The 20,072-nt window shown below is 45.4% G+C and overlaps 1 protein-coding gene across 2 annotated transcripts in view; it reads right to left on the reverse strand.

Annotated features, from left to right (window-relative positions):
* The window catches only part of DYSF (dysferlin), a 283,259-nt gene that overhangs the window by 147,944 nt on the left and 115,243 nt on the right, over positions 1–20,072 (reverse strand). For both annotated transcript variants that reach the window (XM_075261820.1, XM_075261819.1), the window contains exons 27-32: positions 17,570–17,684; positions 15,341–15,446; positions 14,034–14,176; positions 11,672–11,845; positions 491–584; positions 284–361 (exon numbers count right to left, since the gene is read on the reverse strand). In XM_075261820.1, coding sequence (XP_075117921.1) covers positions 284–361; positions 491–584; positions 11,672–11,845; positions 14,034–14,176; positions 15,341–15,446; positions 17,570–17,684 — 710 coding nt within the window. The remainder of the gene's footprint in view (positions 1–283; positions 362–490; positions 585–11,671; positions 11,846–14,033; positions 14,177–15,340; positions 15,447–17,569; positions 17,685–20,072) is intronic.

A 20,072-nucleotide genomic window follows, 5' to 3' on the forward strand; every position in this document is an offset into this window, starting at 1 on the left:
ATTACTTATCCTGTATTATACTCCAGAGCTGCGCTCACTATTCTGCTGGTACAGTCACTGTGTACATACATTACATTACTTATCCTGTATTATATTCCAGAGCTGCGCTCACTATTCTGCTGGTGCAGTCACTGTGTACATACAGTACATTACTTATCCTGTATTATACTCCAGAGCTGCGCTCACTATTCTGCTGGTGAAGTCACTGTGTACATACATTACATTACTTATCCTGTATTATACCCCAGAGCTGCGCTCACTATTCTGCTGGTGGCTATGTTACCAGAGAAGCTGTCCTTGTCCATTGGGATCAGGTTCCGAGCTTGGTAGAGATAGCAGCGTAGATGATAGCGGTTTCCATCTGTAATAGATAAGACCATATCACGCACATCTCTCCCCCTGCTCCATACTATATGAGCACAGGAATGGAATATTCACAATACAATACAATGGAATATTCACAATACATGAAGGATAGAAATCTACTGACAGTCATAGATGCAGGATATGGTCGGCCGGTTCACGCCTAAGCTCAGAGTACTTGTGGTTCTTCCATCATCGCTTTTGTCATCTGTTACTCCGCCCTGTCAGAAGAGAAGTTAATAGTTTATTCTGGGCCCAAATAGATTCTCCTCATCTGAATATGCAAATACAAACAATCCTACAAATCATCCCTGCTGTACCTACTGCATATATAAATACTGGAAAATGAGGTTCTTAGCGCACAGTTTGATCACATTATGAAAGCCCACCTGCCAATGACAAGGCGACTAATAATAGTCCGTTACATGGGACTATTCAGAATATGAGTAATGACGTCAGTCAGTCGTACTACTATTCCCAGCAGGTTCCATCACCTGGTTACCTTCATATTGTAGCCCCTGCTTCTCCCTCTCAACAACTGGCCCACTTGTGGGGCCTCCAGCCCATCCCAGAATACCCTGGTCTTTTTGTACCTGCTTAGTCCTTTGAGCAATGTCAGAGCAACATAGGTTCTTGGTTAGCCAGTCCCTGCGAGGGTTTTGTGATTTAGCTCCTGCTCAACTGGCCATGTATTGACCAAGACTGGTTTCCCAACTCTGCTGTTGGTTCTGTTCTTGACCTACTGATCCACTATGTATGACCTTTTGGCTTCTTAAGACTCTGTTGCCTGCCCGGACCTTTGGGCCAGATCCATCAATCTCTTGCCTGACCCTCTGCTGCTTGTCATCGGCGTCTCTTTGGCCTTTGGTTCAGATGCCACCTACACCAGGACCTTTAGGCCAGACCAACCAATCTCTTGCCTGACCCTCTGGTGCTTCTCATCGGCGTCTCTCTGGCCTTTGGTTCAGCTGCCACCTACACCAGGACCTTTAGGCCAGACCAACCACACTCTTACCTGACCCTCTGCTGCTTCTCATCAGAATCTCTCTGGCCTTTGGTTCAGCTGCCACCTACACCAGGACCTTTGGGCCAGACCAATCAATCTCTTGCCTGACCCTCTGCTGCTTCTCATCAGCGTCTCTCTGGCCTTTGGTTCAGTTGCCACCTACACCAGGACCTTTGGGCCAGACCAACCAATCTCTTGCCTGACCCTCTGGTGCTTCTCATCGGCATCTCTTTGGCCTTTGGTTCAACTGCCACCTACACCAGGACCTTTGGGCCAGACCAACCAATCTCTTGACTGACCCTCTGCTGCTTCTCATCGGCGTCTCTCTGGCCTTTGGTTCAGTTGTCACCTACACCAGGACCTTTGGGCCAGACCATCCAATCTCTTGCCTGACCCTCTGGTGCTTTTCATTGGCATCTCTCTGGCCTTTGGTTCAGTTGCCACCTACACCAGGACCACTCTGAGCTGTAGTGACTTGGTAGTTTCCCCATTGCGAAGACCAGATCCCTGTATGTGAAGACTGGGGAGACTAGAGAGCAGCCCAAAGCAAACTGGTTAGCTCCACTACCCTGGAAAGTCCATAGAGTAGCCAATAAGAACCTTGTTCCCACCAGTTCTGACCCTGTACTGACCTGATCCTATGACCGCACTGCGCACTTATAGCCATATCTGATGGTATTGCACACTGTTTCCGCTATACAAATGACCTACTCGCACCATGTTCACTATTTTTCCCCGGTGCGATGACATGTGTTACACATTGCTCTCCACACTACATCTGCTGCACTATATCAGTCTTATATACAAAACGTCCTCTGCAAGCGACTATGAAGTCAATGGATGTTTGAACATTCAATGTGGTTTTTGCTCTGTAAATAATCAGAGATAATAAGATGTAAATTACATTTTCCCTGCGGCGTGTCGGAAGCCTTTTACCGGTGACTGGTTTATTTAATCTGAAGCCCCGATAGCAGGAAAAGTCATTGAGGAGCCTTCTGTGAGGCGTCAACGTGACACCTACACATATTATAAGGGAGGTGACACATGACACAGCTGGTTCTCCGCAGGCTCCAGAGAGCGCTGCCACAAGACGTAGGTGGTCCGCACCAATCCTGCCTGCTTTGTGTAAAACTCCTGGGGAAGCGGGCCAAAGACTATCACACGGCGACTAAAGGAAACTTGCGGTGTGTCAGCCGAGTGACAGCTCAGTAGATGTGGTCATAGACTAAAACACTGTGCGAGCATGGAGAAGACGGGAAGGAATGGCCTCCTCGTGCCATGTTCTGCAAAACAAGCGTTCCAACAATCTTCTGTCCATCAATGGAAATGACTCAGTGCAAAGTTGTGGCGAGCTCTTCCACCATTGTGGAACAATATTTTGTAACCACGAGTAGAGAAGTAGTAGCAGATCTACACAACTAAAGTTTGACCACATTGATTCTCAGTCTAAGTATCTGAAGGCTAAATTTGACAAAAACACCTTGATAATAAAAAATCAGGGTGCTCCACCACCGAAATCCATGGAATAAGATATCGAGTACAAGGTACAGGACTTCCTAGGGTAAATTAATGTCTAAGAAGAAGAGAGGGCCATTATCCAAGTTATTCATATTACAAGATACCACTTACGTGGATCTTTTCAGCTGTATTTTTGTTTGGTGACTGGAGGTCTGGCCTTCTCTTCTTCCTAAAAACACATTGGTGTTGTGAATTCTCTTGTGATCCTTAGATAATAACCGACCAAATGCTCTGCCCAATCCATAGGACAGTGAAAGGTGGACAAACATGACGGGTCATGTAGCTGGTTTCAAATAAGTTGGCCTTCATAAACGTTGGAAGGGCAAAATTTCCTCTTCTATTCAGTAGTCAACCTAGTTAATCTAAGAGTTTTTAGACCCAATCTGGACCCCAAAAATGTGCAATCAGATGATTTTTCCAGGATAGTAAATTGGCAAATGTGATAGTTTGGCTAGCTGGACTCAAACAAGGATGAAACCAAGAGCCATCAGCAACCATTGGCGGTCCATATTCTGCAACTTCTGCTCATCTATCCACTAATATTCTCTTTGAGTCCTATAATAGTTGCACATGTACAAGTTTTAACTCCATAATACATGTTGGGGTGCCGGGTGGAGCTGCCACACAATTGCTTGTTTTTGTTGTTTTTGAGGAAGCATCATCATTTTAGAGACAATGGAGACAGTTGTTTTTGGTTTTTCCTCCTTCATTATTCCATTGTTCTCCAATTAATGGAGTTTTCTCAAGCTCAACATTTAGACCCATCTATTTTTTTTTTCCTTTGGAGATTGGTGTAGCTGAATGAGACCACTCATAGGTGATATTATGGCCGCAACTAGGAATCCAAAGTGTAGGGCAAGACTATGGAAGACTCAGTAGATGCCCGGTCACAGACATGTGGTAGAGTTGTTCCCTAACAATGCAACCCTCAAAAGAAAACTAGAAGTAATGTCCTTCTCTAGACCTGGTCCTTAACTATTCCCAGAAAGGCTTACAGAGAAGCAACAGGTCATTGGATCGAAACAATGAGCATGAGAAAGACTCAACTATTGCAAGGGTCAAGAAGTTTCCTTACATATGACCGTCTAGGAATAAGGGATATCGTCACTCCATAGGGAGAGAAACACCATTAAGGTGTGTGGAGTCTTATTAAAGTGTGCAAAGGAACATGGGAAGAACATGCAAATCTGACTTCCATGGTGTAATTAGGATGCCAGTGCCTCAATTATGCACACCAATAGAGGGCGCTGACTGAGAATGTGCAAGTCTATCTTCCATGATGTAATTAGGAAGACAGAGCCTCAGTCAAGCAATCCAATAGAGGGCGCTCCCTTTAACATCATGCCGACCTTCTCAGAGGCCTTTGTTTGCAATGATGCATTATCTAAATGGTGGTTCTCTCCCTATGGAGTGACGATATCCCCCCAACCCTGTCTAAGCCTCTCACCTCTGCCAGATCAGTCCTCTCTGTGCCAAGCTGATGAGATGCAAATACTTCGAAACAGCTGTCATTGGCTGAGAGACTGGTAAAATCCCAACATCATTGCAAACAAAGGCCTCTGAGAAGGTCGGCATGATGTTAAAGAGAGCACCCCCTATTGGATTGCTTGACTGAGACTCTGTCTTCCTAATTACATCATGGAAGATAGACTTGCACATTCTCAGTCAGCGCCCTCTATTGGTGTGCATACTTGAGGCACTGGCATCCTAATTACATCATGGAAGTCAGATTTGCATATATTCTTCCCACGTCTAGGAATACTAAAGGACCTTCACTTCCAATTTGCATTTGCAGATCATGAACAGATCTGTCTCATTCCTTCAACCAAGACATGTTTGGAGATCTAGAAGAGTTCTCAAATTAAGGTAATTTTCGGGAACAGGGTTTTTTTTTTAATTTTTTATTCCTGAACTATCTAAGGGCTCAGCCATAGGGAATGGAAAGAAATCACACACCCCGACCCTTCTTAAAGTCTCTTGTGTTGGTGGACACATTGGAGCTGTAAATCATCTCTATCTCCTTCTTGTACCTGAAGATACATTTTTACACTTCAGACATATTGTTTCTTTTTTGGTTCATGGTATAAATTGTGTGACATGGAGTTCTTTTGCTAGCTGTTGGCTCTTTCGCATAGGCTTCAGGAATGTTCCCGATACATCCACCAAAGATGTCCAAGGCTCGGGCAGAAAAATACATGTACAGTGGGGCAAAAAAGTATTTAGTCAGTCACCAATAGTGCAAGTTCCACCACTTAAAAAGATGAGAGGCGTCTGTAATTTACATCATAGGTAGACCTCAACTATGAGAGACAAAATGAGAAAACAAATCCAGAAAATCACATTGTCTGATTTTGTAAGAATTTATTTGCAAATTATGGTGGAAAATAAGTATTTGGTCACCTACAAGCAATCAAGATTTCTGGCTCTCACAGACCTGTAACTTCTTCTTTAAGAGTCTCCTCTTTCCTCCACTCATTACCTGTAGTAATGGCACCTGTTTAAACTTGTTATCAGTATAAAAAGACACCTGTGCACACCCTCAAACAGTCAGACTCCAAACTCCACTATGGTGAAGACCAAAGAGCTGTCAAAGGACACCAGAAACAAAATTGTAGCCCTGCACCAGGCTGGGAAGACTGAATCTGCAATAGGCAACCAGCTTGGATTGAAGAAATCAACTGTGGGAGCAATAATTAGAAAATGGAAGACATACAAGACCACTGATAATCTCCCTCGCTCTGGGGCTCCACGCAAAATCTCACCCCGTGGGGTCAAAATGATCACAAGAACGGTGAGCAAAAATCCCAGAACAACGCGGGGGACCTAGTGAATGAACTGCAGAGAGCTGGGACCAATGTAACAAAGCCTACCATCAGTAACACACTACACCGCCAGGGACTCAGATCCTGCAGTGCCAGACGTGTCCCACTGCTTAAGCCAGTACATGTCCGGGCCCGTCTGAAGTTTGCTAGAGAGCATTTGGATGATCCAGAAGAGTATTGGGAGAATGTCCTATGGTCTGATGAAACCAAACTGGAACTGTTTGGTCGAAACACAACTTTACGTGTTTGGAGGAGAAAGAATACTGAGTTGCATCCATCAAACACCATACCTACTGTAAAGCATGGGGGTGGAAACATCATGCTTTGGGGCTGTTTCTCTGCAAAGGGGCCAGGACCACTGATCCGGGTACATGAAAGAATGAATGGGGCCATGTATCGTGAGATTTTGAGTGCAAACCTCCTTCCATCAGCAAGGGCATTGAAGATGAAACGTGGCTGGGTCTTTCAACATGACAATGATCCAAAGCACACCGCCAGGGCAACAAAGGAGTGGCTTTGTAAGAAGCATTTCAAGGTCCTGGAGTGGCCTAGCCAGTCTCCAGATCTCAACCCTATAGAAAACCTTTGGAGGGAGTTGAAAGTCCGTGTTGCCAAGCGACAACCCCAAAACATCACTGCTCTAGAGGAGATCTGCATGGAGGAATGGGCCAACATACCAACAACAGTGTGTGCCAACCTTGTGAAGACTTACAGAAAACCTCTGACCTCTGTCATTGCCAACAAAGGAGAGAGAACAAAGTATTGAGATGAAATGTTGTTACTGACCAAATACTTATTTTCCACCATAATTTGCAAATAAATTCTTACAAAATCAGACAATGTGATTTTCTGGATTTGTTTTCTCATTTTGTCTCTCATAGTTGAGGTCTACCTATGATGTAAATTACAGACGCCTCTCATCTTTGTAAGTGGTGGAACTTGCACTATTGGTGACTGACTAAATACTTTTTTGCCCCACTGTATATACCTGCACATATACCTGCCATGTAGACCTAGAGCGAATAGAATTGGACCATTGCAGCATCATCTGCACCCTGTTCTCCTAGCCCTGATCGCGAGGTTATTACAATTCACCACATAAAGAACTAATTTATTCCGGGGCATGTGACCGGTCCATAGAGAGAAGTAATACTCTAGGTACAATGCCAAAAAGCCACTAGCCAAGACTGCTTACGTTCTGGTTACAATACTCTTCATTATCCCTCCTTGGCCCACCGTGCCCCGTGTGTGGCCTGGGCAATAAGTCATAGAGATTGCAGAAAGGAAGAATTTCTGGGCCATTTCATGCTATAATGCCTGTGATATACTGCACACACCGGCTGTGATGTATTTAGCTACATGGCGGGCAGTGTTAAAAGTTCACCGTACAATAAATGAAGGAGAGTACGAAGAATAAGGCCAAGCGGAGAGGATCATGGGTGCGAGGACCTGTCCAATGTAAGCAAATTAGGAAATGTGACACATCCACAACCAGAAGACTCTTACATGCCCAGAGCAGAGATGCGAGGTTTCGTAGAGAATCCCTCCGGGGGCTCCGGTTCTGGGTCACAAGTTAATGATGATAATTGGAATAATCTGGGAAACTTTTTGTATATTATTCATCTAATGCGGGTCTTTGTATCTTACCGTAAACTACAAGAATACCTTACTGTTCACCAGCAAATGAGCTTCAAAAATAGCCAGGAGTGGAAGGGCGCAGGATGTCTGACTTTTTCCAAAATTTGCTTATGGAAGGTTTGGTAGAAACTGTTTTAAAACAAACAATTACTGGGAAGTTCAAAGAGCACTGGAATCCAGTGAGCGGACTGGGAACGTTAACCCTGTGTGGTGGGGACTAGGGAAAGGTACATGTCGTGTTCAGACGATGGGGGGTTAGTGGCACAAAAAGTGTACAGAGTCGTTGTCTGATTTGGTGTCCCTTGACCAAATTTTGGAAGTCACATGGAGACCGTATTTCACAGCATAGACTACAAATGTTATACATTACATAAGATAAACCAGAACAGGTCATAAGAGCACAGAACCCCCAAGGAGAGGCCGAGGAACCCTGGTAATGGGGATTTTACATGGTACCAGTGTGGGAACAATATTAGACCAACACTACGCAAAAGGTTCATCAGCACCTTCCTCTGATGTCACTAAGATAACCCTGTTATATAATGGTACGGCCCTCCAAAACATATGTGCAAAATAACAATGTGTCCAGTCCTGAAGTGGTTAAAACAACAGTCCTGACTTTCCTTCTTCCAGGTATCTATCCTATAATATATATAGTTCCGCTAGTATTCCCTACCTTGTTTAGTTACTGCTTTAGGAAAGTTCCTAGGTCCCTTCTCTTCGGTTGGGTCATGTGCTCTCACTGTGACCTGCTGGGAATTACATGTCTTTCTGTTCTCTCCATAATACCAATCTCACCTCCTGTACGATGAACCTTCCACACAGACTCCTATCACAGCTACTGCTGATGGTTAGACAAGTCCTGTCACACAGTTATAATGAAGTAGATGGCAGCGCGGGGTTCCTGACACATAAGGTCTAGAAATTATGTAGCAGAATGGCAAGAGGAGGACAATTACATTGTTGCCCAGCAGGCAGAGATGGCACTGGCTCTAGCTGCTATGTAGCAGAATAGCGAGAGGAGGACAATTACATTGTTGCCCAGCAGGCAGAGATGGCACTGGCTCTAGCTGCTATGTAGCAGAATAGCGAGAGGAGGACAATTACATTGTTGCCCAGCAGGCAGAGATGGCACTGGCTCTAGCTGCTATGTAGCAGAATAGCGAGAGGAGGACAATTACATTGTTGCCCAGCAGGCAGAGATGGCGCTGGCTCTAGCTGCCCAAGTGATGCTGTACTAAGGCATCATGGGATTGATAGTAGGGCAAAAAGAGAAATCTAGAAATCAAGATGGAGCCTGACCAGAGCAGACTAAACTGCAGGGAAATGCAATATACATGAAGGAGGTGCCGAGTGTGACAGTCAGGTGAGGGCTGCGGGGATGGAAAAAGTGATGTCACTAGACTTCTTCCTTAGGGTCAATTCGCATGGAGGAATTTGCAGCAGATTTGGGGGCGGATATCACCCCTAAATCCAGAGCAGATTCCTCCTGAATCCACCTCCCAAAATGGGAGGAAGAGATCGCAGCAGGACGCGGAAAAAAGAAGCGCCGTGCCCGATCTTGCCGTGGATTCCACGGCTCGAGATTCCCTCCTGATTAGACCCATTACTTAGGAGCGTGATGCCACGACGTAATGCTGAAGCAATGCAGCCCGCGCGAAAATGAAGTGGAATTTTTCTTGATTTTCCGCCACGTGAACAGACCTTTATAGAGAAAGCTTCTATGTATGGCTGTCATGGCGCATGGTTGTGTTGTCTTCTCTCAGAACCAACCAAATGCACACTAATACACATGGTTTTCAGCTGCACTGTGGGAACAGTCCCCTCGACTTTATTGTAATATCTAGCTGTTGCAGTACATGAGCAGCCAATACACCCCAGAACCAGCGCGTATATGGCCACATACCCCGACCGTCAGCCGTGTCACCCTTACAGTCAGGCATCTACCCCACCTCGGACCCCAGATCTGCTGAATTCCACCCTTTCCTTTTCCCCAGGATTTTCCTGCATGCTATTACAGGGATCCTGACAGTGCGATTTATAGGTATGTATTACTGTAAAGTCAGGCCTGACCCAATTATCGGAAGGACCACATGAAAGGCGTGAGATTGCTCCTCGCACCAGCCCTCGGCAGCAGCTCCTCGAGGCCTCGCTCCCCGTGCACAGAGGGGAAGGAGTTTAGTGAGCCAGGCTAAGTAGCAAATGAAGAGAGAGAAATGTTTTTTCTATATTTCAGCCAGACCACTGGCAAATCCCAGCCATCCCGCCGAGTTACGAGAGATAACCTTTTCCACTAACACTGACAGAAACGGATATTAAGCAATCACCAGATCTGGCAAGACTTATGGAGAAGGGTTAAGAAGATCGACCCAAGGACATTTTTTATTTCTTATTTTCCCTGGACCCCTAATGCAGGATCCCCGTTATTTGGCACAGGCAGCCGGCAATGGAATGAGTTGGGATTTGTGGTTTCTATGAGGGGTCTCTGATGAAGGACCTGTTATACACTGTAGTACATTGTGGCCCCAGGTCATGTCCTCCTGGCAAATCCATGAAGCCACCGGAATGTACATGGCCTCATGCAGAGAACATGATCTGGCTCTATTTCTGCTCACAAAGCTCAGAACCATTGGAATAAGTGAGCATCGATCATGCACAGAGGGTTTCGTCCGGTCTAGTCTTGTCTATACGCTTTATTAATAAATCTAAGGAGTGAATCATTCTTCAAGACTTTGCATTTTTCAGCCTCGCTGGTTGCTACACAATGGGCCCCTTATACCCTGACTTGTAGAGATACCCCATCAAAGTTCTGTGACTCTTTCCTTGTCTTCTTCTGGTATCAGTCCTGTTCTTATTCCTGTTGTGATCTGGGGAATAGAGATTCCATAGAGGCCATGCAAAGCCCCAGGTATCAGGTATCTAAATATTGGTGATACTACTCCCCCGCCCAGCAGCCATCATTACCTCCTGTGCAGCACTCCATCTGTATAGCATTGCATTGCTTACATGGCTCTTGCTTTATGGTTGTTATACCTACCAGTCAAACTTTGGCTGGGTCTGTTCAGCCACTATTCAGGGCTGAAGGGCTGAGGTGGGGTATTGTAACCTGACACTTTCCTTACTCAGGTGCCTGTGATTCCATTAGTTTTCTAGGCTCTGTGTTCTCAGTACAGCACCTTATCCTATTCCCTCTAGATTCCCTGCCTTTCTGATTATGGCTTGCTTTCCTGGTTATTCCTTCTCTTGCCGATTTGGCTACATCTGAGACATCCTGCCATCGACAATGGCCTGCACTTCTAATATACCACTGCTTTCCTTTTTGGCTAGTCTTGTACTCTCCTGGTTTTTGACCCTAGCTTGTACATTACATTTTCTGTCTGCCATAGGGTTACAGGTTTGGTCCAATTCCTTTTAGTGATTGCTTAGTGAGCAATTCCATAACATTAGCTCACCTTCTAAATAAGGCTGTGCCTCTAGCTCCCCCTATTGGAAGGTAGCAATCCTATAAGTCAATGTCCATGTATATTACACAGCCTTCCACTGTCAGAAAGAAGAAAATTAACCTTCTGGCAAAACTATAGCAAAATTAGCTATATCAGCACCATATAGCCAAAGAGGGTTTCGGTGTGGGAGGTTGTAGCACAAAGGGAGGTACAATTTCTATATGGGGGGCAATAGCAGGGAATGGGAAGTTTGTGTGCACAGACATGTGATCAAGATTTCATGGCAGATTGGCTATCAACCAAGTTATATTATCAGACCTGTTTACAAGGCTGCACATTGACTTATAGGATTGCCATCTTCTAACAAGTGGTATAACAGGCTAATATGTCTACCTAATGCCTGCTGTGTGAGTGTCAGGGACCTAGAACAAGTCAGTGCCGCAAAGGGAGGCAGTCTATGGTATAGCAAAGTCGAAACGTCTGTCAACAGATTTAAGTTTAGGTCAATATACTGGATTATATGAAGGGTTTCATATAATAGGGCATCAATATCAGACCTCTCGACCTCCTGCCTTCCTGGTCATTACTTCAGTAAGCACTGCATCACCTTCATTGGTTACCCTGCACAGCTCTGTCCTGCAAACTGTGCAGGGTGAACAAAGCATTCACTGTAAAGGAGTATTCTGGGACTGTGATACTGACTTCCACTAGTTACATCACATCCATCAGTCACAGGGCTATGCTGCTGCTCAGTCCCATTCCAATGAACTGCAATACCAAGCAGAACCACTATGCAATGGACGGCGCTGTGCTCGTAAGCAGTGAAGAGGTCACAGCAATCCTTTAATAATATTGCAACACAAAAGAAACTCTCCACTTACCAGAGATCCCTCTAAAGCAAAGACAGCCGCCGCTCCCGTCTGTTCCAGGGGCTCCATCCGTCGCCTCCATCGCCTTCTACGGAAGCTGTCCGTCTTGCGATACTTTAGGTGAAACCGCCATCCAAAAAGAGAGGCGTATTCCCAGCCTTCGCTCTCCGACTCGTCAGGCTTGTGCTAGGAGTAGAAGCAAAGGCAGTGGTGAACATGGCGGCGGGGATCGTCTACTGACCATGACTATGTGGAGACTGCACATGAGTTCAACCAATACTCTGCGCCCTTCAAACCCCAATCCAGAGGTTACACTGATGTAAGATGTAATACTGAGGCCACAGATCGCAGAAAAGCTGGGTTTTTGTGGATTGATATTAAGATGAGCAAATGGGTTCGGATCAATGAGTCATATGTAGGGTTGAGCGATCGGGAAAGATCGGATCCCAATTGGTGATCGAGTAAATTTCACCCTACTCCATAAAAGTAACTAGAGTAGAGCGATTGGGATCGGGAAAGATCGGATCCTGATCGGCAATCGAGCAAATTTCACGATCGCGATTGGCTGTTTGTGTGCACGGATGTGTAGTGAAGACGTCATCATGGCGGTCAGGGCTCGATAGAGAAGGAAATGTAAATGGGGCTAAAATGTAGAGATAGGACGTGGCTGATGGTTGTGAGTAGTTGCATAGGGAGCCTTTATATAAAGTCATGACATCACATATGGACGTAGGGGACACCATCATATATGTAATAGGGATCATCCTGTAGACTTTGGTGTGTACCAACGATGGTCATTGTTGACCATTGGGTTCCCCCCTCGATGTCGGGACATAAATGGCTCCATTTTTTCTAAGAATGATTATTTAACATAATATCAGACTGATACTTGGTCCATGCCAATAGGAAGCTTCATTGTGACGCTCTACGGTGCGTGCAGACCTCTCGGTGCCGGTGACTAAAGCGCGTCGCTGGCACGTAATACGGCGATCCCGCACAATAGCTGTGACCGTGAGCTGACAGCCCCGCGAGCCTCGGTGGTAGCCTTTCTAAGGATCTCTGTGCTGCCGTCTTTTATAGCATGCTATGCTGTTTCACTGTTACAGGTTATAAAAAGTGCATCTGGCAGACGCTGGGCTGCCGGCGCTTGTTTACTCTCCGCTTTCAATAGGACGTTTTATGAACGGCGAATGCCGCATCGGGTTACCCTACAGCGCGGTACAACGGAGACATCTAGTGGTGGAAATCTGCAAACTGAAGACCCTCGGAGCAGGGAAGGCAATGGAAAAATGGCGAAAAGAAGCTTTAGGATAATAGATGTTGGGTATGGAGAATAGGGCAGCGAGGAACTGAGTCCTACACCGCGTGTCCCCGTAACATAAGGTTCCTCTACATAGAGAAGAACGGGCGCAGCACAAACAGCCAAATTCGCTCCTTCATCTGCTCCTACTCTGTGACCTCTGTGAATAGGAACATCATAAAGTTTGGTACAATGTGCAATGTGAATCCAGTTGTGCCCAGGTCCTCCAAAACACGGGCAAGTGCCAATTGCCCCGCTTACTAGAGGCCCAGAAAAATCAACTATCGATCCCAAACTAATGAACATATTTCAATGAAAATTGGCCAAACCTTCCTCCATGAGAATGAGAAACCCCCCATAACATGTACCGGGGTGTCCACCATTTGTGGTTAAGCACACATGAACGCAATGCTCCATATTGGTCAATGTCCTGGTGATCGTCTCCACCGTCCCTGCTGTAACGTCTTGTGAGATGTTCTGTTTCAATTACTGAATAGTTCATAGCTGGATCAAATCATCTCTAAGGAACTTTGGCCACCATGGCCATCTGAGTTGACCCCCACTGGACTTTTTCTTGGGGGCTTCCTTAAAGGGGAAAATTTACTGGAATAAACCACAAACCACCCAGGAACTGGAAGGGAACATGGGGTGAGAAATTGTTGCAGTGACACTAGGCATGGCGATACCTCGTAACAAAGTATCTCAATCATTGCATTGACCAGCCAATGAACAAGACGCTTACCATCTAATGGCAACCCATCATACTGGCGACCCACCACCCCCTTTAAATGCCGCCTGACTTGAGGTGATGTCAATGTATATATGAGGGACAATGGATGTGTTTGGTGATTCGAAAAGATGTGCAAAGAATCACAAACTTGAATATCTTGAATATTTTTGGTCATCGAGCGGCCCTTTCACTACTTTCACCCCGTATAGATCGATTTGGGGTGGAAATGCCCCCAGCCCCAGTTCACCCATTACATTGAGGATAAGTCATTTGCGGCAAATCATTACCCCTCTATATATCATCTGTGCCAAAATCTCCCAAAAATGTGAAATGAGATAAATTACCTTCTTCAGAATCTCGATTTGCTTGGGGTCCCTCCTACGCAGTCGAACCCAGCGCCTCCTCCGGTTCGTGTGATACATCTTTTCGGTAGGAACCCAGGATTTAGGTTTACGGTCAGGGGGGATGGTGATCCCGTACTCCCAGCCTGCGGAAATGGTATATGAACTAGTGTTTTTGAATAAAAATGGAAAAAAAACACACAACAACCTCCTACATATAACACACGGCGAACATGTAAGTGCCACCTATAGGTCAAAATAACTCAATAACTCAAGTGCACATTTGACTTGCGAATGCAAATCTACTCAAAAATTTAAGGCAGGGCTAACTTTTTATAAATGGCCCATTAAACCCCACCAACTTTTGACTAGGTCCATGACACTGGTATACAAATCGGTATGAGCAGCAACCCCGTATGTGTGCACTACTCCGTGCATGTTAGTGCTGTCCAGCTTTGCACCCGCCATGATTACAACCCCATCCGATTGTCGTAGAAGTTACCCGATCGGTGAGGCGCTTGGTGTCGCCCCAAGTATACTATAAGCATATGACTGACACAGAGCTGCTCCCTGGACAGAGGACGGGCCTGAACATATCGAGGGACTTATGTGATATTTTTATTTCTCATTGACTGGATCCACTTTTATATTTTTGCTTTCGACCTCAAGGACGTTGAGAGACTTTCCCTGGGTTTTTGTCTCTTTTGCACTCCGAGGAGCTGATCTCTAGTTAGCCTGAAGGTGTCACTACACGCCAAGAAATCTACAAAAAGTTTCCTCGGTGACACATGAACCACCATTAAGAGATATTCAAAATTTGGAAAAAATTTGCAGGAAGAAACAAGAGTATTCATATAAGACAGTAACCTCTGCAACATGGCCGACTGTGACATCACGGAACGGGGCGAGACTGACCATGAATGTACAGCCGGATGGATACTTACGGGTGAGGTCTTTGTCAAGGTGAAAGAATCAGAACAAATCAAATTAGTTACAAATTCTCCATAAGTTTCAGAATTTGGTATTAGAATCGTGGACGTTAAAGTGGACCTCTCAACACCTCCACCAACTCCGAGTCTTTCCACTGATTCCAGCACAATCGGAATATTTTCGGTAGCCCGCACCGTTCCCAAGCAGTTGGAGTTGGTTGAAGTGGTGAAGGTTCCTCTTTAAGAGGTAGGAAGGGGTCAGATATAGTCCTAGGAGACCTCAGAGTATCCTACACAATTTTGCAAAGCAATTGGGCACTTTGATCAAAACGGACCCTAACCAAATTCTGGAAATTCTTAAGCAGCCATGCTTTGCCTTACCCTGCTCATCCACGGCTCGGTTGTTATCCGTTGTCCATTCTTCGTCTTCCCACTTCCACCCAGGAGGACATTCAATCTCATCTTTAGGGAGAACTTTTTCTCCATTCTGAAAGTTGTGAAATAACGACGGTCAATAAGGTGGGAAGACCCGTCAAGGTGAAAAATCCCTATTGTAGGGATCAACCACGTAACAATAATCTCACCCGCCATGTACAAAACATGATGGCTCCATGTGAGGTTACCTCATGTGTGTAGGCCTGTAGAAAGTGACTAGAGATGAGCGAGTACTATTAGCATGCTCCCATAGGAATGAATAGGAGCGATCGGCGCGCAGGGGGTTAAGCGGCAGGACGCCAGCCCAGGCTGCGTCCATTCATTCCTATGGGAGCGTGCCGTTTCGAATACGACTCGCTCATCTCTAAAACTGACCCAACAACTACCTTAAGGGAGTTCTCCAGCTTCCAAAACTTATCTGCACCTACATCCACAGCCGTGCTCAATCCTCCCTTGGCTTTATTTTACTTGCTGCTCCTTGCATCACTGTTAGTTACCTGCACTGGATCTGTGGACAAACTACATTTCCCATGATGCATCTTCCTGCTCTCCCTCTATGTACCCCTCCCTTCTCCACTCTCCCTTACAATGAAATCACAGGTAATAAATCCCTCCCACATCTGAGGTCATGTGCTAATGTGATGTTTGGTTTGCTGGCTGAACTGCTCACAGGAAGGGGTAGTGAACTTGCAAATGAAACATCACAGCTGTGGTCAATGACCTGAAAATAAATCAGATAGAGGGTGCCGAATTGAAACAGTATATTAGGAGGTGTTTTGCATTGATTCATCCTAAAATTTGGCTCAAATTTTTTTAAAAAAAGCTGGATAACCATTTTAATGTTACTTCTTGGAATAGATGTAGGTATAACGGACCTGTAAGAACCCTACTATTGCCCTAACTGGTGAAAAACCCCATATGTGCTGTTCTGTACTGCTACAAGAGTCACCAAACTCCCATGATGAACCCAAGGTGCCGGGAGCAGAGTCAGAGGATGAACTTACCCTTAAAGTGATGGGCCCATTAAACTATGGGAAGAATATGCAAATCTGCCTTCCATGATGTAATTAGGAAGACAGTTGCTGCCTCAGTATTGCAAACCAATAGAGGGCGCTCACTAAAATGTGCAAGCCTGTCTTATGACAGGATTTCAGTGAAATAACCCAATAATGGCTGCTCCCTTTAGCATCATGCCTCTCTACATCGAGCTGAAGAGATCCAAGTAGATCGAAACAGCTGTCCTCGATTGAGAGACTATACCTGGTAATAATCCCAGCGTCATTGCTAAACAAAGGCCTCTTGGAAGGTCGGGCATGATGCTAAAGGGAGCAACCTTTATTGGGTTATTTCACTGGAATCCTGTTATAAGACAGGCTTGCACATTCTAGTGAGCGCCCTCTATTGGTTTGCAATACTGAGGCAGCAACTGACTTCCTAATTACATCATGGAAGGCAGATTTGCATATTCTTCCCATAGTTCCTTGCAAAGTGGAGTGCTAAAGGCTTAACAAGTCTCCACACACCTATATGGTGGTCTCTCCCTAAGGAGGGCCCATTAAAGACACTTATCTCCAAAGGATAAGGGCTAAGTGTCACATCATTGGGAGTCCATGTGAATTAAGTAGAAGGGCGCTTGCATGACCGGTGCTCCATTTACTAGTACAGGGATCCCGGGACTGTAAAAGATTATAACCTTGGCAGCCCCATAACAGAAAATGGAGCACGGCTCACACAAGAGCACTGCTGCTTCATTCACATGGAGGAGGCCTGCAGACTCCTGTTAGCCTTGTGGCTCATTGACCCAGTTGTCAGACCCCCAGCAATGTGACACTTAGAATAGGGGATAAGTTTCTTTAATGGGACAACCCCTTTAAGTGTGAAGCGGTGAGAGGTCATAGGCCTAGGGTCAGGAGAGGTTCTGTGTCTCCTTAAAGAGAGTTTGGACAGGGCCTGATAAAGGTAAAGCCTCCTTGGCGAGGCCTAGTACCCCTTCTGACCCTCATCTATGACCTCTCACTCCTAGCAATGATAAGAGGTAATAACCCCCAAAAATCTGTCTATGGATGGGACGTTCTTCTCCCAAAAACCTGTCTATGGATGGGTCGCTCTTCCCACAGTCCTCAGATACAGAGGTTGATTTGAGCAAGTCTAAGTCTATCTCAGCGTCTTCCATACCACATCTGTGTAGGCTTCAGTCATGTGAATCCACTGACCACCGGGAAGTCGGGCCTGGTTTTCAAAAACTTCTTCCACAAAGCTCATGTGGCCGGCGTCTGTGTCATACAACAATCTGGGGAAAGAAGAACATGAAGGAACTGAAGTTACAGGAGAGTTATGGAGACCCGAGAAGGGGTAATATCCCCATAAATATACCCGTGGTGCTTTAGGACTGAGCAACCTTCTTTGGCCAGTGTATGAACATAGGATTTCAGGACTTTTTTTGATATATAATATAAAATGTAGTCATTGTGGTGGTATTATTTAGAGTCCAGTATGGCGATATTATTTATGCACTGTATAGTCTATATTCTATACACATACTGTTATTTGTGCACCATATGGTAGAAACAACTCTACACTTGTCCATTGGTGGTGTCTGGTGTTGCAACTCAACTACATGGAAGTGAATGGGGATGAACTGCAATACCACGCACAACCTGTGGACAGGGGTGGTGCTGTTTCTAAAAGAATGGTTTTGTCAACCTGATGCCGAAGCAAGGTTGGTTGGAGGTATTCTTCATCCTCTAAGACCTGGTCGTCACAAGGACACCTATCACCGTGGCCCCCAGAAGTGGCTGCTCATGTACGTGAACCTCTATACTAAAGTCTACAGTCGTGAAGGATATCTAGCAGAGTTCGCCAGACCCTCCCTTAGACTTGTTGTCCTTGAGACGCTCCCAATGGTTACATCATACCCCATTCTCTAGGCCTGCACGGTAGCCGTATCTCCCGGGACAGGTTACGGCCACATCCATCTGATCGCTTTACATAGGGTAATATTTCAGAAATCTCACCATGTGCCGGGATACATCTCAATCCTGCACAATAATATTCTGAAGGAAAAAATGTGCATGGAGGAAAAACTCGTCTCCGTATTTTTCTTGGAAAGTTTCTACACCATAAAAATGGTTGAAGTATTTCAGCATTCCTCCTTCTTCTGTGTTGTTTCTGATATTTGAGAGCTGTCCTGCGCGCCGATGACCCCCGCTTCCCTCCACCGCCTGTGGAATTTGTGGTGCTGAATCATTACTGCACATTCTGCTATTATGTCTAGGATCACGTCGCTGTACGCCTTCCACCAAGCAGCGGCGTACGTGAAATTGCATAACATGTCGCCCTCTTAACGGTAAGTGATGTGTCACGGTCTACACGGGAGGGCGAGAATAACCCAACAAGTCATTGAAAGAAAAACAAGACATTCCAGCGGCCGGTCAACCGCGTCCCATCGAACCGCGCTGATGAATGCTTTAAGACTCTGGCACAGATGATCCGACCGCAAAAAAAACTATTAACATTTTTATGATGCCTCGGAGCCAAAACTGGGCATTCTCATAGCAAATGTAAATCTTTGGAGAAACACTTCACTAGTCTGAAGATGGCTATGTTATAACCAACGTGTGACCTACCTACTATCGGAAGATTGCTATGAATTTGGTCAATAGGGCACCAATTCATGACATATATAGTCAAAGGGAGCCCAACTAGCCACTATAGGGTAATCCAAAAAAGGGCATCCCAGTTCAACTTGACCCTTTCCATATAGGGTAGGTTCACCAAACCATATTTCGGCAAAGAAGTGACACCGCAAGACACCTTGGCCTCGGCCACTTTTCCATCGACTTGACTCTGCAAGACTTAGCTTGGTTTGGGTGCCATGTAGACTACTAGAGTAGTCACCAAGCCATGGTTGAGTTGGACCCTCCATGAACCAATGCAGGAAAAGCAACCCAAGCTCAGCAAGACCGAGGAATGCAATCGGCAACATGGAAACCAGTGTGGTAAGACTGGAAGACTCTGTAAATTTGACTCCTCAAACTCCAGTATCTGAATTAATACAAGATCCAGATATTCTAGAAATTTTGCACCAACTAATCCCAGCTAAAGTGATTGTGTATCTGTGGAGGATGCACCAATGTGGAGATGGGCATCAGTCCATGTGTGTAAAGGAGAATCAATGGGACAATGAGGTCAATGAGAGAAGCAATAGGGGACTGTGAGGCCGTAGACGTCAACGTCTAGTTTCCTGGAGCTGGGCACCTATGACTATTTGGCTAGCTACCCGTCTGTAAAGCTGTTCATCATTAGGATGGCAGAGTTGTGGAGCTGTGCCCTAGTTGGACTGACCATAAAGCTGTAGTGAATGTTATCTCGTCCTACATTGCAATGGCGTGAATAGTCAAAATGAAGCCAATGAAAAAAGGAACAGAGAAAAATCCAGGTTTGCAACGATTTATTTCTAGCATCAACTTAGTTTTAATGTTGCGGTTGAAGATCAACTTTATGTCTAGATACATTCTAGATTCAGCCACTTTCCATCCATTGCTCTCACCAACTAAGGTACTTTTCCACCACGACGAAGCTCATCGACTTACTGACAAGGCGGTTACATGAACTTTTGGTGTCGCCACTTTTCCACTCTATGGCACTGGCCTGACTCAACTCGTTTCATCTCAATGTA

This window comes from Leptodactylus fuscus, chromosome 1 (genome assembly GCF_031893055.1).
Source record: "Leptodactylus fuscus isolate aLepFus1 chromosome 1, aLepFus1.hap2, whole genome shotgun sequence".
Classification (NCBI taxonomy): domain Eukaryota; kingdom Metazoa; phylum Chordata; class Amphibia; order Anura; family Leptodactylidae; genus Leptodactylus; species Leptodactylus fuscus.